Raw genomic sequence first — 24,570 nt, forward strand, 5'->3', positions numbered from 1 at the left:
AGATGTGCAAATGTTCAACTGCCACTGAGCCCTGTAAGGTCATCAAGACAAAAGTAATGTCCTAAAGATTGTGTCTCTAAGGAAGGTCACTGGAAGGCTCTTCCACCCTTTCAGTATACACATTTTGGTACGTGGGATCTAGGAAATTTCATACCATGTTTTTCTTGTTAAATTAAGGGTACTTTCAGGCTCTTACAGTGCAGTCAACCCACTGTGGTGCCCCGCAGCCCTGGTAACGCTCCTTGCTTGTCGCAGGTCTCTGTGAGTTCACTGGATCATGTTCACGCTCTGCCTGCAGTGGCACTGCTCAGCTTTCACAGGTCAATGAGTGGTACCTGCTTTACCTCACCAGTGCTTGACCTGCTCACCCGCCTCTGGCCTCTGCATATTCCCCCCTGTCCCTTCACTCCAGTCTCCTGCAGGGCTGCTCACCTGGCCACCACAGGGTGCTCCATTTCTGTCCACAAAGCTCTTTCTCCTTATCCTGTATTCTGTGACCTGTTCTTATTACTAAGAGGAAATTACTTTGTTTTTTCTTGAAAAGACCCCTCCACTGTTCACATTCAAAATCTTGGAAATCCTGCCACTTCTTGGTGCCACTGTATCTTTGGTCAGTGTGAAGTCAGCCCTTCACCCTTCCCTGCTGCTCATCAGCTGCCATCAGTTGCAGGTCCACATGAAGTCACAACATCCAAGACATCTTGATGACCCCTATGAGTCCCTTTCACCTCAGATTATTCCATGGTCTGTGATCTTTTCCACTGAGAAAATCCACAGCTGGGACAGCTGGACATGCAGACTTCATACTTCCCAACTGTTTCTCTCTCAAGAACTTCTGTGCAAAATTTCCTTCCTCCCTTAGTCTGTCTTTTATTTCAAAGCCTTATTTCAAAGCTGTCCTTAGGAAACTGCTCACCCAAAACTGGCCAAGTTCAGCTTCAGTGAGGCACCAAAGTTTGCTCATTAAGGTACTTGCTTTACTTTTCAGCTGATGTGTTGCAGGATGCACCTGAGAACACCACAGTAACGACCTAAGACACAGCTTGCACCACTAGGGACCTCTTGTTGTTTTTCACCTGGGAACCACAGTTCACAAGTGACTCTCCTGGAAAGTATTTGTTGGTTTAGGGATGTTTTGTCACATCTGGCTGCCAACTGACAAGACTCTTCACACAAAGTCAGCACAAAGAATGCTTTTAGCAAGATCCAGCTGTAAATTGTTAATTTCCATATCTTCATAATGTTCAGACTGTCAGGACAGACCCCCCCATCAGGTGACTTTCTAGATGATGTTATTAAAGACAGCTCATTTTAGTATTTAAAAGTAGGTGTGGTTTTATAATGTAGTGATTGGTAACCGTCTTGATATCAGTATAGCAATTCTGTAGTCATGTACTGTGCTCCTAGCAATTCTCCCTTCCATTATTTTATAAGAAGATGAAAATGTAACTAGAATGTAAAAACAATTTTGTTAATGTTGTAGAACTTTAGGTACCACAAAAGACTAATAGGCAGCTCTAAAATGTATTCCTTCACTTGTGCATGTCAGTGCTAATTATCAAAGATAATAATTGGCATATATAATTACAGAGCACTCCAATGTAATTAAAACCATAATAAAAAGTGTAGCCAAGGGATTATACATCAAAAGCTGTAAGCTGAATCCAGGAATTGAGGCAGTTGGCATCCTACTGCTACCTGGACCCCTGAAACCAGATGGGAAAGTGGAAGAAATGAAAGAGGCAGAATCAGAATCCGAGTCTGGCTCAGGCTGGAAGGGACCACAGTGGGTCACTGGTCCCACCTCCCTGCTCCAGCAGGGCCATCCCACAGCACAGGGCACTGGATTGTGTCCAGAGGGGTCTGGAATATCCCCAGTGAGGAGACTCCACACCCTCTCCGGACAATCTGTTCAGTGCTCGGTCGCTGCCCAGGACAGAAGTTCTGCCTCCTGCCCAGGTGGAACCTCCTGGGCTCAGTCCCTGCCAGTTCCTCTGGTGCCATTGCTGGGCCCCTGGAGCAGAGCTGGGCCCTGCTCGGAGCCCTCCCTGCAGACAGGGACACCCAGGGCTGAGGGCCCCTCTCAGCTGGGGCTCCTCTCCAGGCTGGACAGCCCCAGCTCCCTCAGCCTTTCCCTGCCAGAGATGCTCCAGGCCCTAAATCATCTCTTCAGCCTCCACTGGCCCCAATCCAGGAGCTCCCTGTCCCTCCTGTGCTGAGGAGCCCAGGACTGGACACAGCACTCCAAATGTGCCTCACAGGGCTGGGCAGAGGGGCAGGATCACTCCCTGAGCTGCTGGCATTTTCTGAGCACAGGCCTAAGGGTTCTTTCAAGTACTAGCAGGACAAGGTAAACTCCTATTGTCTGATACTCTCCATATCCAGGTGCCAGTATTCAGATACACTTTTGTATAATGAGTATAAAAGGATAGGTGCCTTTGAAGAACAAATTTCATCCTGACTCTCAGCTGCCTGTTCAGAGGAATGACAGGAGCTTGAGGAGCTGCTGTTACCTCCTGCAGTTCCTGGAGTGAGGTCTGGCCTGACTCATACCTGTGTCTTTCTCCATGTCAATGTCAAAACTGCTACTTTTAGAAGGAGTAACTGTTTTTCAATTTAAAATGTTAAATACATGAGGGTAGAGACAAGAATCAAACTTAACTAGCCAAAAAACTGTCATGAGACTGAAGGTATTTTTGGGCACAGGACCTCCTGTTCCTGTGTTCCCTGGCACCCTATCTGGGTTCCTTTCAGTTCTAGTTTCCTGTTTTCATCTCCTTTATTGTTGAACAGAACACAGCCAAAAAGTGGAGGTGAAAACTATGTGAATGCTAAGTTGTTTCACTGGAAAATGGGTTTATCCTACCATCCCAGGATGATTTGGGTTGGAAGGGACCTTAAAGACCACCTCATTCCACCCCCCTGGCATGGGCAGAGACAACTTCCACTATCCCAGGTTGCTCAGAGCCCCATCCAGCCTGGCCTGGAACACTTCCAGGGATGGGGCAGCCACAGCTTCTCTGGCCAACAAATGTGTGAAATCGTTTGTGTGAAGGAGAATGAGAATGAAAAATTGAAAGTTTTCCCTTGACAGCATGTCTGTATTTATCTTTACACTTATTTACCACAACTGAAAATCTGCTTTGCACAGCTTCTGTTCTGAAAATGTTTTTCTTTTACCTCCACACACTTGATGTAAATCTTCAGCTTTTCTTCCTCCCAAAAAATTTGTGTTGTTATTCTGCCACTTGCCTTTTAACAATTGACAGCTGTATTAATTATAGATCACTTTTTAGAAAGTATAAAACTTTAGTTAGTAATCATATGCCTAATAAATGATGTAGAATTTTGTAGTTATTAAATATTACTTAACAATCTGTTTTGTTCAGTTAGTGTCAAGAGGTGCATTACCACCATGAATTTGGTATTATTTTTCTCCAGAAACCTGGGTTGGACAAATGAATCATGATTAGATGTTGATATATTGATATATTAATTGCAAGCAGGCAAAGTTTGCTGGAGTGGAAATGGAAATGTGAAAAGCCCAGATGGTGTTTAGTCTTTGGTGGGGGCAGGAGGAGAAGCTTTGAACCAGAGTAGTTTCCCTGGAGGGGCAATGTTCAAGCAGGAGTTTCTAATTTGGTTATAAATAATTGTGTTTATATATCTATCTATATCTATATCTATATCTATATCTATATCTATATCTATATCTATATCTATATCTATATCTATATCTATATCTATCTATGTCTATATCATCTATATCTGTATCTATCTATATCTATATCTATGTATCTATACTAACATGTGGACTTAAGGGGAATTAAGGCATTTTTTAGACTTCCAGAGTTATGCAAACCTATGTGTGTTTGTGCTTTTAGTCAAGAAAGCATTGCAAATAGGTTCATTTGTTTTTGTAAACCATCTCTATAAATATTTGAAAAGACCTAACACATGTTGCAAATATTTAGTTAATAGTCTTTGTTAAAGCAAAATTTGAGGAAGCTCCAAAATCATAATATCAGTATTAGAGGTCATTTTGTATATGCATGAATGTTCCAGTTGAAGCCTGCTTCAGCCAAAACATCAGTTCAGTTATCCATGATTGATGTGTGAATTCCTTGGCAAAAGCCCCAATCAATATTTTTAATAGTGAATGCTAAATTTAAATTATATTTTAATGTTTTCCCATCATGTGCACGAATTATTTAAATTATCCTTGATCACAAGTGCAATATTTGTGTAATAGAAGTGCCAGGATGGATATGTTGTTATGAAAGGCAAAGGCACAATTTTCTGTATTGTTTCTTTAGCGAGCTAAAATATGCATCTAATTTTTCATGCCTTAGTCTCCTCTCTTTTCATTTGCCAGTTGCTGCTTAAATCTGCTGATTTTTTTCCTTGTTTGTTTTTCTTGCTCCAAGTTTTGCAGATTAAATCTCTCATCTCTGAATACTCTCCTTACTGCATGCCAAGAACTAAAAGCATTTTGTGATCAGCATTAAATTGATACTGATAGACAGAGTTGGTCATGCCCCCTCCAAATGGACTCAAGTTTTGCTTGAGACATCTTTGTTTACTGCTGACTGACAAAACAAGTGGGGGGGGAAATAAAAAATCAAACCCCTCCCACTTTTCCCTTTTGATCTCAGTCCTGATATATCCTTTGTTATAAACCTAATGATGTCACTTGAAATGTGATCATGCTGAACAGTTCATGTAGGCAACAGTTCTCAGGTGATGCCAGGCCAGAGGACAGTGAATGCTGTGGTAGTTTGTTATGAGAATGTGTCCTGAGGTTCTTTCTCAAGCAAAGAATCTCTCAAGTCCTCAGGAGAACACCTTCCTAAAGCTCTCAAACCTTGGCATAGGAGTTTTTACTCCAAAAACCGCTTCCTATGTGTTTGTGAATGCTCTCCAAGTATCCTCTTAGTATGTGAGGTTAAGTATGTGACCGCATCAGGGCTTTAAAGTCATGGCTATATTCTGCAGGCCTTAATGACAGTAATATAAATAAGTTTTTGTTTTCCCCACTGGTTTCTGAAAGCTTTGACTTGGCACTCATGAGCCACTGTCATCATGTATAGAAGGAACCACATTGGAAAGTAAATGTGTTTAAGGGCCATTAAGAGAAGGCTTTGGGGTGACCTCATTGGCCTTCCAGTGCCTGAATGGAGCCCACAGAAAAGAGGGAGACTCTTGACAAGGGCCAGGAGTGACAGGACAAGGGGGAATGGCTTCACACTGACAGAGAAAAGGTTTAGACTGGATATTACAAAAAAATTCTTCCCTGTGAGGGTGGTGAGGCCCTGGCATAGGTTGGCCAGAGCAGCTGTGCCTGCCCCATCCCTGGCAGTGTTCCAGGCCAGGCTGGATGGAGCTCTGAGCAACCTGGGATAGTGGAAGGTGTCTCTGCCCATGGCAGGGAGTAGGAACAAGAAGATGTTTCAGGTCTCTTCCAACCCAAGCCATTCTATGATTCTGTGATTTAGGTGTTCTGTTGCTGAGCATATATTCCTCTGATTAAGTCACAGCCTAGCATAGTGTGCTTGTGGCTTTGTTGCTTGGTCTCCCTTTTGTAAACTTCTAATATTTAGCAGAAAATCATTATGGTAGAAGTAGAGGAAAAATATGACAGAACCATGCCAAAACAAAAGCTCAAAAATGTTTATTGTGATGTAATGCATATATATTTTTAAAGGCATGAGTGCAAGCAGTGTTAATGTATGATTTTGAGCGAGCTGATATAAAACAAGCAAAAATATTTATGAAAATGACAAAATGCAGAGTACTTCTAATGAGAAATAACATGGATTTTAAGATGTGGAAGATGGAAGCTGCTTACTGTTATCAATGTATAGCACCTCATTTATTACAAAAATCAGGTAGTGATTTCCTGTAAATTTCAATTTGTGTGATGCCACCAGGATTGGAATAACACATCTTACATTTTTTTCCATTGCTAATTAATTTCTCTCATGGCATAAAACACTTTGGCGGTGTATCAGGTTAATATTCATATTCTGCATTCTATTTGCTAATTATCTTTTTAGTAATTGAAAGTTAATAGCCCACTTGACCCTTGTGTCTCTAGAAGTGATTTGTTCATTTTTCCACATAAATTGTCATATTTCAATGCCAAGCTAAAAGTTAAATCTCACTAAAATGTTTTTGTTGCATGCTGTTGTGAAATGTATTGGATAACCTACAACTTTTCAATGTGTCAAGCTTTAGCAAACATTGGTATTTTGGTGTTTGCTGACAGTTTATTCTTAGAATCATAATAGAAAATTAAATTAGTGTTTCTTTTATAATGATTTGACAACTGATTTTTTAATAATCCTCCTTTATTTTTAGTGTTACAAAGGAGCAAACTGGCACTTATATATTCTGACTGGCTGGTGTCTACTTTTTCTATTGTCAAAGTGACTCTGAATTTATGGTGATGGAGAGCTAAATCCGGCCAACAGAGTTTAGGGCATGCTGAGAGCAGTACTGCCAGCATGGATGAAAAAAGTATGTCTTGTAATACTGATATGTACTGAGTGATTCCCTCTGGACCATATTTTTGGTGAACTGAGTGTATTGAGGCATGGTTTTCAAAAGTGTTGATAATTCAGCACATTCTGCAGAGATCACTAGAACATGCTGGCTAATTAACATTCCTGAAAATCCAATATTGTCCATTTACTGGCTGATTTCAGTGATTACCATGCTCCTGTGGGAAGGTACTGTTTTGAGCCCTGGTACCACATTAGTTGAGGGTGCTGGATCTCCTAGAGCTACGGAAATATTCTGACACTGCAGTTTCCATCTATGAGTGACGTATTTCTTGGACACTGAGTCCCAGCCCATTTGCCAAGCTTCTTGTGCTCCTCTCAGCTGCAACATTTCTAGCAACTATTTATCTCTGCTTGATGAATCGCTCAGATTTCCAGGCTGCAGCTGCTGCTTTTGCTGCCTTCTAATCATATGCAGAGTCTGCAAACACCCAGCAGAACTCCTCAGCTCCACATCTCCACATTTCATCTGGAGCAGGCTTGTGCCTCGCTGGCTGGGACCTGCTTCTCCAGGTATTGGCAATACTTCCATGAAATGATCCTGTGGTGGGAGAGATTCCCTCAGTGCAGTACAGGGTCTCCAACAGCTGCAGTGGTAAAATGTTTAGGAAACAGCAGGAATGGAACTTTTGTGATGCTTTTGCTCTGATGTTCTCCTGGTGACAGCTATGTCCAACTCAGCTGCTTTCCCCCATGTGATGTTGTTTGCCCACCTAGGAACTGTCTGGGGATCTCTCTCCCAAAGTCTGGCACAGTTTCTTCTTAAAATGCTATTCAGTTTTTGCACCCAAAAGGCAGAGGCACTTCCTTGCTGCATTGATGTTTATGTCCTTTTGTTGACTTTTAATTTGGCTTTGTCTGAGGCCCTGTAGTGCTTGTTCTGAAAGAGACTCCAGGCAGTCCATCCACACCCCATCTCCTTATCATGCAGGGTTTTATAGAATTCCACGATAACTGCCTCAAGTTTCCAGAATAAAAGGTCTCAGTCTTTTCAGTGATTCTATGTAGATGCCATAACAAGGCTTTTGTGTGTCCTCTGAACCCATTTTTGGTCTAACTTGTCTCTTTGGAGGTGAGGAGGCAGAGAGTGCACACTGAGTTCAAGATGTGGATACTGCTATGTTTGAATGGGGTTTTTTTCTTAGTCTTTGTATCTTTCCTAATAAAATGTAAGCTTTACTTCGTGGCTCTTATAAAATACTGAGCTGCTATTTTTTAAAGGATTTGCTGTTGCAAAATTGTCATTACTGACCAGTATAGGTGAAATCAGAGCCCAGCATCTTATTATGTGAATCTAGATGTAACCCACAGATATTGCTTTATATTGATTTACATTGAGAGCTCTTTGCCATTGTTCAGGCTCTTACAAAGCTTTTCTATAATTTTTCAGAGTCTGCCCTTATCCTTGCTTCCCTGAAAAACTTCATCTGCTTTATCTTTCTCCAAGCCACTTAAGCTGCTGTTGGACACTGCTAACACTGCAAAATCCCCTTAGTGACTTTTTATTTTTTTCCAGCAGTGCAGGTTCTCCTCCTACCCATTTTCTTCTTGTTTCACTCATTATTTCTCCACCCCTGGACCTGTTGCCTTATCCAAAATGAGTCACGTGATGATACTCTGGTACTGCCCCTGACTCTCCCCCATCTCTCCCTGTTTGCAGTGAGGCTGTAGATGTCCAGGGAGGTTTTGGATTTCCTTCCAGCAAAAAAAACCAGCCCAGATACTTTGATTATCTTCATCTTAATCCTCTCCCAGTCAGGCCCCTGCAAATACAGCCAACCTTCCTTTTACTGCTACTGAACTTTGGAGAAAGAGACCTTGAAGGGCCACACCATCCTGGGAAAGCTTGTAGCCTCTGATTAGGAGAACCCTCTTTTTAAACTGAATACCTTTGGACCATCTGTTAACACTTTTAAATTACAGAACACCCTCTAAAGTATATTTGCTAAGAACGAATTTAACTTTAAAACTTTCAAGACAAAATTGAATCATCCCTTCATATGATTGTTGATCAGCTATGAAGGAATGAAGCAATATCTTCAAGTACCTTTCCTCTGATTTTTCAAATTGGCGTCCTAAGTATTTTGAATTTTTTTCTTTTTTCTCCAAATCCTTTTTTTCCTTGAAATTTAATTTGCTAGAGTGAGGGTTCAGTCTCTGTTTCATTAATCCCCCCACTGGGTACATGCCTGTTATCTGGTCTAAAGATTGACTTCCATGATCTTGCTGCTTCATCTGGAAAATTGTTTAGGCCATAAATCTCTGTGCAGATCAGTGAGACTCATTCCCTCAAGAGGAATTACATTTTGCCCTTTTAAATGTTAACTCTTTGGCCTCAAGAAGTTTGTTGATTTTATTATGGATAATAAAGTTTGATATGATGTATTTCACAGAATATTGGCTTATTTTTTAGCTAATTTGGCACTGAATGTAGCTAGGCCAGCTGCTTACGTGATTTTCAGTTGACACTACCTAAATACAGGAGGTGGTAGAGAAGACACAGTCCTCCCTTCCTCTGTGAGGCAGTTTGATTTGGCTGAGGAGACTCTTAATTTTACATTTTACTATTATTATTTAAGGTATTCAGTCTCAGAAGATGTGTTGAAATTGTGCCAGGCCTTCATAGCAAGAAATTTGTGTCATTGACACAGGAAAAATTTGTTGATAAAGTTATTGTAAATAATTAGAGATGATTTTGCTTTATGTTTGAAAGTCATACTTTTCATGCTGTAGTGATTAGTGGACAGAGATAAACATTTGGAAAATATCAATGAAAGTGCAGTAATTTTAAATCCAAAATGTGTATTTAAAATGAATTAAAATGAATGACAATCCTGGCATATTTGTTAGTCACCTGCATATAGATCCTGCTTTGAACAGTGCAACAATGCACAGGCCTGTGCCCTGGGTTTTTTCTTTTTTTTTATTTGGCAGATATATCAATATATTCTACATTTGTGCTTGAGGTTCTGGCAGCTCATTTTCATTCAATTTTTCATTGCCATTAAAAATTTCCATCTTCTCTGGGGAAGCACACCTGTGTTTTTAGGCTTCCTGTATCATCTTCCATTCAGAGACATTTCCTGTCTGTACTTGAGTGGGAAGATTTTGGTTGGAGAGGTTGCAATGCCATGAGGAAACATTGCAAAGGATGAGTAAAGCCAATTGTTTCATTCCACAGTGCTTTACCTAAGAAATTGAGATTATTTAAGGGTTTTTTAGGTGTTTTGGCCAGATTTTTCATGACCGGGTGTTCTGTTCTTTATTATATTCTCTAACTGTTTGTGTTCACAGTGGGAGTAAGAGAGCAAAATAAACAAGATATTGACACCATCACTGTCGGTAGAAATTAAGAAAGAGAAAAGTAAACTGTCAAAATGTGTACATTTTGCAGCTTTGCTTAAGGTCTTGAGCATGTCTACGCACTGAGGTAAATCTACACCCTGGAGAAATAATGGAAAAAGAAAGGGGAAAGTTTGGTAAGGGTAAAAGGGTTTTGTGAAGGCAAATATGAAAATGACAGGATGCATTATATATAGCCATACTGTCTTATTAGTTTATTGCCTTATTTGAGCATTTCTCAATCTGGAACATATTTATCTTCACAAAAGGCTTTTGATAAAGGGAAGTTCCATTGTCTTCATACACTAAGAGGCAGTATTAAATTACCAGCCTACAATTATAAGATATAGCTTCTCCTATAAGCTAACATGAGCAGGGAGTTGCTCTGGACTGAGATGTCCATGTCAGGACATTATGAGTGTTGTTGTCTCACCTGGACCGGTGCTCTGCACTTCCTTTTCCTAGTGGAACAGGCCCACACTCTCATTGACTGATTTTGTATCTTGGACACAAAGCTCTGGAAACAGAAACACACTGTTTCACAGATAGAAATTCAATCTATTTGGCAGAAAACACAGCCACTTTTACACTCCCTGCCTGAATCTGGCGGTGCTGTGTCATGCGATCCAGTGCTACCCATGCTGGGGGCCAGTAGCTCAGCACTTGGCTTTGCTCTTGTGAATCGAAGGTGACCACAGTTCTGGGATAATAACAATAAATTGCTTTTTATTTGCAGTATCGCATCACTTTGGTATTTACCTCAATTTCCAGGGTTGGTATCAGGAGAGCAGATGTTAATTTTGAACAATTGCCTTTGTAGACATGATGGATCCATTTGGTGAGGAAATTAATGGGAAGACAATTACTTTTACTGAGCTAATAGGATCTGTCTTTTCTTTTCCTCATTGCAAACTGTTTCGTTCTCACTTTCCCTGTGTTGTTTCATTATATTAAATGGAGCCATTAAAATATTGCTCCCAAGTGTTTTTCTGTCCATTGAATAATCACTGAAGAATAAAATATTTAAAGTTCCGTTATTTGGGGTTTTTTCCCAATAAGTTTACATGATTTATGCCTTTTCCATTTCCTCTGCACATTTAAAAAAAAATCATTAGAAAGATTGGCAGTTCCCTGGACCCCCTTAGACATTAGTTAATGACTTATTTTCAGCTTCTTTCTACCCTTTGGTGTTACTTTTTCTTCCTGTTAAGATACATAGCAGATTGTTTTTTCCTTTGGACAAGTATTTTAAAATAACTATTTATTTAATATGTAAGTTATTTATAAAGTGTATTCCTTAAATATGGAGTGATTAGTGATTTCATGATGAGGAAATGATGAGAAATACTTACTAAGCTGTAGCATTTAGCAATGAATTCTGTATTTGCAAAGTTCCTAGGAACAGTGTACTCACTATAAAAAAAATAAGAAAAAAAGCCTGGGGCTCTTCCAAAATCAAATCATTGGTTTTGCCCTTTCTTGGCTTGATAGTGACTGACAAACTTGATGTCTTTAGTACCGTATGATTTAGCTCGTGTTAGAGGTGCCTAAATAAATTTAATTTTGCTTAGTTATGTTGTCTAGCCATGTTTCAGAATGTTCAGCTTTCAATAAAAAGAATAATCATTTTATATATATCTATATGAAAACTTCTGTTGTTATCATACATATTTTTTTTCTGCTGTGGCCTTGATGGTGATAAATTTGCAATAAATCTTAGACTTGCAGCTGATTCAGGTCCTCATTTGTTTTACTGTTAAGTCAGGAAAGATAGAAAAATCTCCTTTAGAGAAATTTGAATTTTATTCAGCCCATACATTTCCAGTCCAAGACAGAAAAAGTGCAATATAGGCTGCTGTTAAAGCCCTGCTTTAGACTACTAAGAATCATGATAAACTGAAAGAAATACTCAATACATTTTTCTTCATGTGCTGATTGAAAAGCAAAGCAGACCTTCCAGATTTTCTTCCATTTGACTTTAATGCTGAGCTTTCCTATTGAAACAGGAAAACCAAATTCAGCTTCAGAAAACAGGGAAGCAGCCAAGATATAAATATATCTTGAATAATTCTGAATTAATTTATTAAAAAGCTTCCACTCTTGAAACTTATTGGAAGAACTCTGTAATATGGAATATAGATTTGACAGGGAAAAAAAAAGGCATCATGAAAGTGACAAATCTGTTTGTCATCTGCCTAGGAATACTTTGTAATTCAGATAATATAATCAGGGAGTGCAGTGATAGAGACATGGAACACTGCAGGGCCAAGGATAAAGTCCTGTGGGACATCAGCAGCAAGTGAAAAAGGACTCGATTAAGGATGGCTGTATTAAATAACAAGTGAATGGTCTAACAAAACCAATGTTTGCCAGCACCACATGTTGGCTTTACTCACACATCCAGAGTACAGTGAATCAGCAGGAGTGATTCTGAGCATTCAAAATAGAAGACTGACAGCATTTCATTAGATCAAAGTGATGAGCATGTGCACAATTGTCATTTCAGGTGATTAATCAGAGGACAGCAGTTAGGAGGTGTCTCCAGTAAACAGTTATAAATCCACTCTGGCAAGGAGAAAAGCAAGTTCTAACTTTTGGAGATATTTGCAATACAAGAAACCCTCTGGGAATAAGTTAATTGAGCAGATCCTTGCCAGATGTCATAAGGAAAAAAGGGCATTTAAAGACACCTGGAACTGCTGCAGGTGAAGCCTGGAAAAGTGGGGAAATGAATCTAACCAGAGGAGTAGTCCTATAGGTTTTTATTTTGGAGAGCCCATAGAAAATGAGCTAGATGGCTTGTCTCTTGAGCTATGATATTAATTTGGTTTCAAATTTATTTTAAAATTCTTTGATTAATTTGAATGTTAGGAAGATACGGGAGTATGGTTCTAGTAATCCCAAGGTGAATATCCAGCAGCCCATTGTTCTGCATCTTGTGACTACCATGCAGCAGGAGCCCCCTAGTCTGGTTTTCCCTACTTTATTCACTTTGCATTAGTGTTTATTAAAATTACCTCAATTTCCCATCATGGGGTGATTTTAAATCTTTTAAAAGATTTGTAATGGTCTGATTCCTCATCATCTGCTATCACTTCATGAACAGCACAACTTTCCAATTTATTTTTGTTCAAATATACAAGGGTCATATTCTTCATCTGGTCTCTTCAATCAAATTATTTGCCTAATTTTATTTGCAATCTGTGTAGTCATATGAGCCCGAGGTGGAAACAACCAATTAGATCACACTGTCATTCCTCTTGCCAACATGGAGTATAATCCCCCAGACAGGGACATGTGCTTGATTTTAGCCAAAAGCTCAGAAGAAACTCCTGATCGTCACCCACTGAAATGTAACCTCTCACCTGTTATTAATCTATTTTCAGCAAATGATTACCAGAACATCTGGTCATGCCCAGTAAATTTTTCCTTCCTTCTCTTAAGGCTGACTTCCCCAGTGGACTGGTGGAAGAGAGATTCTGCAGCTCTTTCTGCTCTTTAAAATAGCATTGGTCCACTGAAGAAATGTTAGCTGAAGGTGAGGGAGTGATTTTTATCATTCATGTTGCACCTATAGGGGAAATAAGAGCAAAGTGACTGCACTAATCATAGGATTTCCATCTAACTTTTTATTTTTGATTTTTAATCAGGAAGCATAAGAACACATTCAGCAAACACATGTTTGGGGTTTACATAAAGATGGAAGCAGCCACACAAAGATCATTAATCTTGGCTTTAATGAAGCCTTGAATAAGAGGATCACTGAGGTTGGAAAAGACCTCCCAAGATCTTCGAGTCCAACCTTTAACCAGTCACCATTTTGTCATCCAGCCCAGAGCACTGCCACATCCAGTCATTCCTTGGACACCTCCAGGGATTCACCATCTCCCTGGGCAGCCCCTTCCCATGCCTAACCACCCTTTCAGTGAAGAAATTCCTCCTGAATATCTTCTTGTGTCTACTTCCATGCCTTTCTCTAAGGGATATCATCTGACAGTCTGTGTTCAGGAAGATGATGGCAGAGGAGAGTTTTCAGGAAGGTTTTGAAATCTGAGAAGGCAGGAGCTGTTTGGATTTTTGTCAAGGAAATCCCCTCAAAGAGGAGGTGCAGTATGGGAGATGGTGTGACAGCTGGTCATTGCCTTGATTTCTCTGATATTCACTTTCTAATCTCCCTCCCAACTTTTCTTTCCTACATTTCCACAGCAAGCATTTATTCCTGTGATTTACTGGTACAATTTCTTTGTGTGCCTTGAGGAAAATGCTGTCTGAACCTTCTTTCATTTAATTTTCATGTTTTTCTCAGGGGTGCTACTTTCTGCTCTTAGGGTTCGTTTCTGTAGCTCCAATGTGCTACCAGGACGTCTTTTGCATGGCTTGCAAAAAACTGGCTGTGCCAAAGCTGCTTTGGGCATTTTATGCTTCTGGCCAGCATAACCAATCATTTACATAAACATGAGGCTCATATCTCTTACAGAAGTTAAATTTTTATGTTTTCTTTAGGTTCGCTATTCTAACTGCAGATATTTAGGGCAACAAATGTTGGGCCTGATTCGCTGTAAGGAACCACTGATCTGATGAAGTGTCTGGAAAATAGTTGGGCAAAATGGAAAATGAGAACTAAAGCAAAGTCCACCCAGAGCAGGATAATTTTATTTTATCTTGTTGGTTCAGATGGACACAAAAGCCCACTAAAGAAATCAGATCCTTTCTCAAATATCAATGTACAAAAAAAGCGGTATCTTGGGCGTTTCTCGTTTACATAATTCCAAAATCTGGACCTGTAGCTTTATGTCATCCTGGTGCACACACAGCTACACTGCAGGCAGTAGATTAATGGATTTTAGAGCATAAAAGATTCAGCTTTTAAGGAAAATGTCACTTTGCTGTGATTGTTGCCTGCTGCTGGATGATTTTGTTGGAGCTGACAACTTGAGATATTAGAACTGCATTGTATTCAAGAATATTTAAATACATTTTTTCCCTTTTTTTTATGTTTCAGAACAAGAGCCAAGGAGTTAGTTTTGTCCGTATACACGCGCCTTGGCAAGTCCTCAGTCGAGAAGCAGAACTCCTTAAAATAAAAATGCCCACTAAAAAGGTAAATATCTCCCATTTTCTATCAATATGTTTTATGATTGAAGGATCAGAATCATCATTGAATGTATAGAAGCCCATGGAGTTCTTTTGTTTCAAAAATCAGAGAAAACTAACTGCAGACTTATTTTTTCACATTTCCAAGTCTTTTGAGATGATTTACTGTTCAGAGCTATATTTAAGACGGGATTTCCAAAGGGGTTTTTAAAGGCCACAGAGGGCAGCTGGCTGATGGACTGCATTCAGGAGGGTGATGACAGAGGTGAGTGTTAAGGAGGGCTTTGAAAGCTGAGAAGGCAGGAGCTGTCTGGACTTTTTTCAGGGAAATTCTCTCAAAGATGAGGGGTAGTGTAGAAGATAGTATGAAACTGGTCACCGTCTTAAGACTTCTCCAAAGAGAGAGAGGCTCTTCCCAGAGAATCTGTTTTGGTGGTATCAATGACTTAGTGAATTCAGATCTGGCTGTTGTCACTAAAACTTCAGCAAACTCTTATTTTCTGTCTGTTTTCAGAAGAGTTGCTGGCAAACCTTGTAAATTCCAAGTAGCAAAGTCCCCAATCTGTGTTCCTGAAATTATTTAGTCCATTGGTTAACAACTCCACTAGAGTCAAGGGAACTGCCTTGTGCTTTTAGTTAGTGATACTCATCAACTGCACTAAAGAACATTTATTTCTTTGCATTGTCATTAGAAATAAAGGAAAAATTGATTTTGTTTTCTCCCACTATGTTGATCTTTGAGTTTTTCATCTTGCTTTAACCCACCAAAAGCTTCATTCTGGTTCACATTTCATGCTGTTACAACATGTCATTATCAGAAGACTGCCCAAATCAATCTTGCATACTCTCAATGTGTTTGCATCCCAGGGAAAAATAAAAGGATATTTCCAATCAATCTTTGAAAATGAGTAGGTTTTAGACAGCTACAGTACTCCTAGAAACTTTCTACATATTTACCTCCTCTCTTCGATCTCTTCCAAAATTAATTCATTTTATGCATTTTTAGTGCCTACTTATTTCTCCCTCCTTCTGCTCTTATGGGAATTTTCTCATCCAAGTTTCTTTCAGATGCACCAAAGTAAATTTTACACTATTTTAATTGATGAGTATTGCCATCATTTTGACCTGGTTAAGGGCTGTCCAGGAGCTGATAATCTCTGATGGCACCCACCTCATTCACAACAGTTCTGCATCCCCCCTCTCTCCTCTGATTGGGAGAAAAAAAATCTTCTATTATCTCCAAAAATAAAAAAATCCTCTCTTATCTCTAGCTGCAGAAATGGCAGCATTACCAGAAACAAGCTTGACAGAAAAGCTCTATTCATATCCTAGGGTTTGGGTGTTTTTTTGAAATTAAAAACAGTTGGAAGAGGAATTTCCTTTGAAAGAAAAGAAGTCCACTTTGAAAAAACTGAAATCTTGTATTTTGGCCATATAAAGTAAAAAAATTCATTCAGTAACCGCTAAAAGAAAAGTTCTGGTTCTGTTCAAATATAAAAAATACTGCTGTCAAGGCACCTTAGGAATTTTCTGTGATGCTATTTTTATTTATTTAAGGATCATACTAAACCATTCAAAAAAGGCATTTTCAGGGGAAAGTATTAATCCACCTCTAAACATGAATTGGTTACAAATATTTTTTCCTAAAACATTCTGTTTTAAATAATCTTTCAGAATATAAGGCACGCTGAGAAAAGATACCCTCTGAGCCCTTTTAACTATATATAAACTTCTGGATATGATAACAGAGCTATTTTGGTGAGTGAGACTGTGCCAGGGTCAAATATGAGTATGGGAAAAAAATAGGAACAACTGGGAGGGCCTCTCTGTGGCCAGTGCTGTGATGTCTCCAGCTTTAGTGAGTCTTGGGGGATTGAATCCTGTGACTGGAGTGCTGGGATAGGGAAGCAGTAAAGGCTGTTCAGGAGGGATAGGCAGAGATGGAGAGGTGGAGGAGTTGTCCTGTATGGAAGGGAATAGCTGCAGTTAAGGGATTATAAGGCTAACATCTTCTAGGTGAGGGTTAGGGGGATGGAAAACAATGCAGATGTCATTGAGTGTTCTGTAGGATTGATGAATCATTCCATAGGCAAGCAGGAGAAATTTCTTGTGCTTGTGGGAAATGGTCACTTTGCAAACATTAATTGGGAGTGCTGTGACAAGCAAGTCTGAAAAATTCCTGAAGGGTGTTGAAGATAATACTTTGCAAATACTTTGAAGATAATACAAGGATTCAGTGAGCCAATTAGGAAAAATGGTCTCCCAGACTGGATACTTGTGAACAGAGAAGGACATATGGGATATGTGATAGTAGGAGGTTGCCTTAGCTACAGCAACCATAAAATGTCTGAATTTAAAATATTCACTCTAATGAGAACAAAAAAGGTCAGCAGAAGTGTTGCTCTAGGTTTCAAGAAAGTAAACTCAAAACCACCCAGGGAGCTACTCAGCACTGCTCCCTGGGAATCTGCTTTTGAGTGCTCCATGAGTGCTTGATTGAACAGGGAATTCCTCGTGGAGCTTGAGAAGAAAAAGCAATTTTGCATCTCTAGCAGCAAGGCCAGGCCTCACAGGAAGTTTACAAAGCTGTGGTTTGCATATTCAGAGAGAAAACACAAAAGGCCAAAACTTATCTAGAGCTCAATCTGGCCAGTATTGTGCCACACAATTAAAAGACTTTTTAAAGTATGTTAATAACAAGAGAAGGTGTGAGGAAAATATTGGAACAATCCTTGTTGAAAATGGTCACCTGACAAATAGGAATGATAAAAAAAGGGGGCTTTCAATGCTTTTTTTGCCTCAGCCTTTAATATTAAATGTCTTTGACTGCCTGATCCTGAGGCAGAGAACTGCAGCTGTGGGAACAGTTTGTGGCTTTCCATTTGTGGCCACTGAATTTTTAAGGGAGCATCAGTATCCACTAGATGTCTGGAAGTCCATGGGGCCTTGTGAATTGATCCCGCAGTACTGAAGGAATTAGCAGGACCCATTCAATCCATTCCCAAAGGTCTTGGTACTTACTGAATGGGAGCTACTTGGTGTTACTACAATTTACACGAGGGAAGAGCCAGGAAATGAGATCCGTAATATTCCAACATCAGGACTTGGAATAATTATGGAGAGAGTCATACCATGTGCAGCAGAAAGGCATTTGAAGGACAAAGCATTCCTCAGGCACAGACAACAAAGGAAAAGTCCTGGCTAACTAATTCTGTATCCTTCTACTATAAGGTTCCCTGCCTAGTGGTTGAGAGGAAGGTAGTATATATAACTAGTTTTTTTCCCCTGGATTTTAGTAAAGTTTTTAATATTATTATATTTTAATATTATCCTTCTGGACAGGTGGTTTAACTGTGAGAAGAGCACATACCTGGAGCTCTGGGTGAAGAACTGGTTTTCTTTTTTCTTGTATTAATAATTCTGCTCTAAGGGTTTTTTTTCCTGGAACTAGCTTGTGAGGGAAAAGAACTTTTTGGAACTGCAACCCGTATGGATTCAGGTGCATATAGTTATATGGGAATATGTCTTCAGAGAAGGCACTTCTTTTAATTACAGGTTTAAACATATGTGTACAGCAAATTATTTTTTTTTCCTGTTGCAGTGTGATGCCATTTCCTGTTTCACCTATCCCAACCCCCCAGGTGTGCCAATCTCTCCTTTCCCCTCCCCCTTTGCCCTCCTGCTGAGAGCTGTCCATCAATCTTAACATTCCAGCAGGGTTGTAGTGTGGTTGGCAGAAGTTCAAAAGATGCCCCTCAGGTCCGGGCTCATTGGCCTGTCCCAGTGTCTTTATCCCTTGAGCCTTCCCCTCCTCCCACCTGGTTGCTGCCTCACCTGTCCCTTCCCCTCCCCCTGTCCCCGGGCTTAATCCTATGCGGTCTGGATTCTGTTGGGAGCTGTTACAAGATTCAGAGGTCTGTCATCCTGGAATAAACTCTGGATTAAAACTCTACAATAGAATCCTCTCCTGTTTCTCTTCACCGTCCCCTGAACCTTTTCCACCAGAGGTAAACTGAGTTTCTACTATGCCTGGATTTGTTCCGAGTGCCCAGCTGCAGCATCCAGCCAGCCAAAGGTATCTCTGAGGTGAAACACCACAGCTGCCGCCTTTGGTCCAGCAGCAAGGGTCAGACGAGGCCAGGCACGTCCCACCCGGAAATATTGGGATTAATATTCCTGTATTTTCCTTTCTTTATTTTAGTGTAATTTTGAAAGGGGCATACTAATGTACAGTTTTATTTCTTCAGATGTATGAAATCACAGAAGAAAAGGGAATACTCAAAACATTAAATGAAATATGGTGCAAATTCACTGAACCTCTGCAACCCCAGGTGCCACAGCAAGAAAATACCAAGATGAAAACCTTGTCCTACCCATTTTCCAGAGAGAAAATATATTTGTGAGTACTTTAAAATGTGATGGACTGTGGATGTGACAGCCTGGTCAGAGAGTGAGAAAACCGGATAAGTTTTCTCACAGTGGACATGTGAAAATTTTAGGGAGTTGTAGAGAAATGATGATAGCTTTTTATTATAAACAACCTGCAGGTGGTGTTTTCCTACTCTGTTTTCCTGTTTTTCTCAAAGATTGTTTATAAGAAAGGTGTTTTTATTAATTAGCCACTCAGGTGAAATGTATTGGATCAGTCTATAAAAAGAGAGAATTTTTGTGTTAAAGCTGCTGCTGTGCAAACCAGCCTTCTGGTGAGTCTGTGTCATTTCTTACTCAACAGTGATAATGGACAATGAAGAAAGCTGGAATGTATCATTTTAGAGTTGTAATTTCTTTTTCCCACATTTCAGTCAAAATTCAGAAGTTCATCAAGCATATCTGGAAATCCTGAGGGAACATCCAAAATTGTCAGTTTTTCAGTGGATTAACAGAAATACAAGCTGCAGAGACTTTCTGCCAGTGTTCCTCTTACTTCTGTAGGATAAGGCACTGAAAGCAGTGCATCAAATAAATGTCTGTATGTTTAGCTTGAAATGTAGAAATCCTCCCAACAAATTCCTGATTATTTGGTTAAGGATATTACTGCCTCTTTTGAAAAAAGCAGGAGCTAGTAGAAATACAGCAGTGTTTTCCATCTTGATAGATTCATTGTAGCAATTAAAACTCAGCTAATAATATGCAGCTAAGGAGTACTTTATGTCAGCTCTTTCACTCAGAATAATATTTCTGGGCCCAGTTTGACATGAAACACTCTTTTTTTCCTTATGGGTGTCTCCTTGTATTTATGTCCGATAAATAAAATTCAGTAATAAATACAGTGACCCACCATTTCATTTATTGCCCTCTGACAATTTTAATTAATTCTGAATATGAGTCAGATGGAGGAGAATTGGTGGTTGATGGAGGAGAATATACTGGGAAGCTAATTTCACATATGATGATTTTGAGGTTTAAGAGAAGGCATAATTGTGGTGGAATAGTTACTTGAAATCAAGTGAAATGCTGACTGTTTAGTGGCCAAGAAAAGAGTAATGAATATCTGCATCAGGCTGGTTGAAACTTACTAACACAACCTCAGTATGTTATTGTGTTGAGGGCATGTTATAAGAAAAATATTAAAAGGTCATCTTCTGTAAACAATAGAGAGGTTCTTCTTCCTCAAAAGGCATTTTATATTAGCTAGTAATTTTGCATATGAATGCCCACCATCAGTGCAATCCTGGTAGAGCTCTGAATGATTGGGTCTTACATAGCACATTCTGTTATGCTGTGCTGTGTAATCTATATTCCCTTTAAACATCTACTTTTCTGATTAGCTGTGGTTTCTGAGTGACTTCTAAATTAGAATTTTATAAGTTGTCTTACGTGTTGCTTCCATGTCTTAAAACAGAGCTGATTTTCTTTTTCCTCAATGTTTTAGGTATAACATCAAAGACAAAGATACCTTTTTTGACAATGCAACCCGCAGCCGAATAGTAAGTTAGTAAAAATAACATAGCCGTGTCTTCTTGTCCTGAGTGGGATTTGCTAGTGGGGTTTAGAATGGGATTTACAGGGAGCGTTTTAGTTTCAGCTTTGCTGTTTTCATTAATTTATGCATTTGTATATTCTTGCTGAACACTAATTCCTGACATATGTCTATAAGGACTTCCTTTCTGGAGCTGCAGGAGTGGGAAATGCTCTGCAGGGAAGCTATTGACTCCTCTTCAGTGTTCAAAGCTCTTTTCAGCCCTACTCCTAATCTTTAACTAGATTTCCTGCCATATAGTTCTTATACTTCAAATACTTCTATAAGGACACAACACAGCAGGCTTTAGCCCACAAATGTTAGGGCAGATAATCCAGTCATAAAATCTGCTAAATGATTTAAATATTTGTGCAAATGAACACGGCAGAAACCACCTACTTTAGAACTTTGTTTTATTGCTAATTCCATTATGAAATTCATGCTAAAAAGGATCTGTGTGTTATCCCACTGTTCTTTTTTGCAGGTGAGGGAAATTTTGAAGCGCACATCTACAAAGACCAGAAACAGCATGGGTAAGGTGGAGGAAAGAGAATTAGAGGTGTTCTTTTGAAAGGAATTTTGTAGGTATCTCACAGAATATTGATTTTTCTGGCAGGACACAAAATATGCTGGCACATCTTCCCAAAAGAAAAAAAGTTAGAGATTGAACGAAATTTTTTTTCTGAGGCATATAATCAGAATTTATAGTTCGTGGTTTGGATGGTGATGGGAGCTGGCTTTTCATTTCTACAGGTGCAGCATCTGGCACACTACTCACATTTCATGAATTGTTATAAAATTGGATTTGATTACTCTATGATCTGCTTTGGAAAATTCAGATGTCAACTGCAATATGTTGTATTATTTCTTGCAGGACCATATTTTTCTTGCCATTTCAATTGAATAATTCACCTTTCCAGGTTATTTTTATTGCTTCAGCTTTAAAAATTACCTCCCTGAGCTGCCTAGTGAAATATATGACTTAAATATGACTGTTTTGAAGATACTTTTGGGATAATGCTGAAATACTTGGAGCTTGACGTTCAGAATTTATTTAATTTTCTTGAAGTTCAGAGTTTATACAGGTGTACATATTCTCTTTTCTCTACTCTTTTCTCTCACCCTTTGTGAGATCATGGCACATGTGGAAAAGAAGTGATCGTCCTCCCTGACATATTTTCTGGAAATCTTTCTGTAAACTTGGCTACCTATGGACAGATCACAGTGACCAAGGGTAACATTCCTGGCAAATAAAGTGCTGCAGCAAGATTCTGCACAGTCCTGATGTGATTTTGGGCAGGGCAGCTCCAATAACACATGTTTTTGGTACAGGAAAATAGATTAATTTGGGTTTCCTTGAACAGGAGATAGATTTTGTTTTAATTACATAAAAAGCATGACAAAATGAAACACACAAAAAATGCTTTTTCTTTTTCAACCAAAACCACTTGCCTTTTTCCAGTATAAACTTTTAAATTTATGACTACCACACTGTTTCCTTTTAAAAAATATTAAAATATGTTTTTTAAAATGTTGGGCATTCTCAATTTCTAAAACATTTTTTGGCAGTTGCTGCTTTTTAAACTGTTTACTTGGTGGTGTTCTATGTTTTGATCTGCTCAAAGGCTCTAGTGGGGCAATAGAGGGGAATGCTGCCTTATTTTTCTGGAGTGCTGGGAACCCTCCTGGAGACTTTGGAATTTTCTGCAGAGAAAACTGGAGAGAAGCTCAAGGACAGAGTAGGAAGGGACAGAGCACTTTGACAATGGAGATATTTGCCTCTTAAGGTTTTCTTTACTTTTATAGCTTGTTCTGGTTTATAGTGGAATAAAACACATCATTAGAGATCAAAGGACTAGTAAATAACTTCTCAGGAATTTTTTAACTCTAGCATGAAAATACAGCCTGATGCACTTCAAGCTCAGGCCAGCTCAAGAAGTCATTTGACATGAAATAACTATTTTAGCATTCCCATCCTTTCCATCTTTCTGGTCTGTAGCCAAAACACGATTGTGCATCATGTTTGACCTAAACTCACTTATTCCTTTGATCTTCTGAGATCTTCCCCCAAAAGACCTCTGTTTCATATGTCATAAGGCTTTCCCATCTCACTGGTCTTAAGCATAAAACCACTCATCAGGAGAGGTTTAAAAGATTTTTAAAATTTTTTTTTCTTTTGTTATTAGAGTTCATTGCTTATTTTGCACAAGAGGCAGGACAGTGATGTTGGAAGTGCTTATAGCAGTCTGGTTTTATACACCTGTTTCATGAAATTAACAATACTTCAAACATTGCTTATGGATTTTTTTACATCTGTGTAAGGCGAACCTGATTCTGCTCCTATGATATTAAAAAAGGAAGGCTTATTTTCTTCTAGCATAACTTTGAGTCACTGTAAACTTCCAAACACTGAATGTTTTCAGGAGCAGGCTTGTCACTATCAAAGCATAATTTCCTGATTCTATGAATGCATGTAATTGTACTTGTCCTTCTGTCAAGGGAGACACCTATTGGTACTGCCTGTCTAGCATCTCTGACCAGAAGGTTTCTCCCAAATATTTCAGGACAATGTGTAATTTGACTGTGGATTTTCATCACTAAAGACATGATAGCTGGTTACTTTTTTTTTCTGGGCATTGAAAGCAGAGAAGCCTGGAATAAATTTATATATCTATGTTTTTCTATATAACTAATAATTAGAAATTACTCATCTTTGGTTGCCTTTTTATGGAACAATTGTTTTCACCTCCAGGGACTGAATATGGAATTGCTGTAAGAGTTGCAGGTCTTGAGAGCCAGTAGGGATCTTGTGTCTGTGTACAGGTGCTGCAGTCACTGCCTGGAATTCCCTTGCAAAACTAAATTCCCTGAAGTGCCCATGGCCAGATTGGATGGGGCTTTAAGCAACCTGGGATAGTGGAAGGTGTGCCTAGGGGGCAGGGACTGATGGATCTTTAAGGTCCTGCCATCTGAACCATTCTACGATTTCATAACCACAAACTTCTGTGGAAGTTTTTGTGGGGGTTGTTTTTAATTGTTGGCCAGTGGGATCTGTAGTTGTGACCATTGTAAAGATTCAAGAAGGACTTCTCAATGCTTTGCTTCTCAGTCATGTGGCTCTTCGCTGTCAGGGTGAGAAAGTGATCAGAAGAGTCTTTGCACTGTGCTGTTCACTGAAGAAAAAGCATTTTATGGAAGTGAGTTTCTCTGAAAAATGTTTTCCACAGCCAGGAACCCTATGTGGCTCTCTTCTCATTCTGAATATTGTCAGTTACACAGCTCTGTCCCCTCTGGAATGTTATGAAATGAAATCTATAATAATGTTTTCTGTTCAATTGTGCCTGTTTACCACCTGCATTTTTCTTTTTCTTTTAGGCATTGGCACGTTAATAGCAAACAATGTTTATGATGCAGCCTACCCACTTCATGATGTATGTATGCACTATGAAAAAATCCAGTCCTCTGCTGGTGTCACTCAGGAGACATCCATTCACAGACATTCTTATTTGCTGTCTGTGACATTGAAAATCTCTTTTAAGTATGATTCTAATATGAAAACTCCCATATAAGTACATTTCAAGTTGTGACCTAAAAGTAAAATTAGCAATGTAG

The 24,570-nt window shown here is 39.2% G+C and overlaps 1 protein-coding gene across 1 annotated transcript in view; it reads left to right on the forward strand.

The window, feature by feature from the left end:
• Positions 1-24,570, forward strand: part of ANO2 (anoctamin 2) — a 149,200-nt gene that overhangs the window by 15,253 nt on the left and 109,377 nt on the right. Inside the window, exons 4-8 of the mRNA XM_036404898.1 lie at positions 14,908-15,006; positions 19,247-19,398; positions 20,872-20,926; positions 21,443-21,491; positions 24,334-24,389. Of these exons, the coding sequence (XP_036260791.1) occupies positions 14,908-15,006; positions 19,247-19,398; positions 20,872-20,926; positions 21,443-21,491; positions 24,334-24,389 (411 nt within the window). The remainder of the gene's footprint in view (positions 1-14,907; positions 15,007-19,246; positions 19,399-20,871; positions 20,927-21,442; positions 21,492-24,333; positions 24,390-24,570) is intronic.

This window comes from Molothrus ater, chromosome 5 (assembly GCF_012460135.2).
Source record: "Molothrus ater isolate BHLD 08-10-18 breed brown headed cowbird chromosome 5, BPBGC_Mater_1.1, whole genome shotgun sequence".
Classification (NCBI taxonomy): domain Eukaryota; kingdom Metazoa; phylum Chordata; class Aves; order Passeriformes; family Icteridae; genus Molothrus; species Molothrus ater.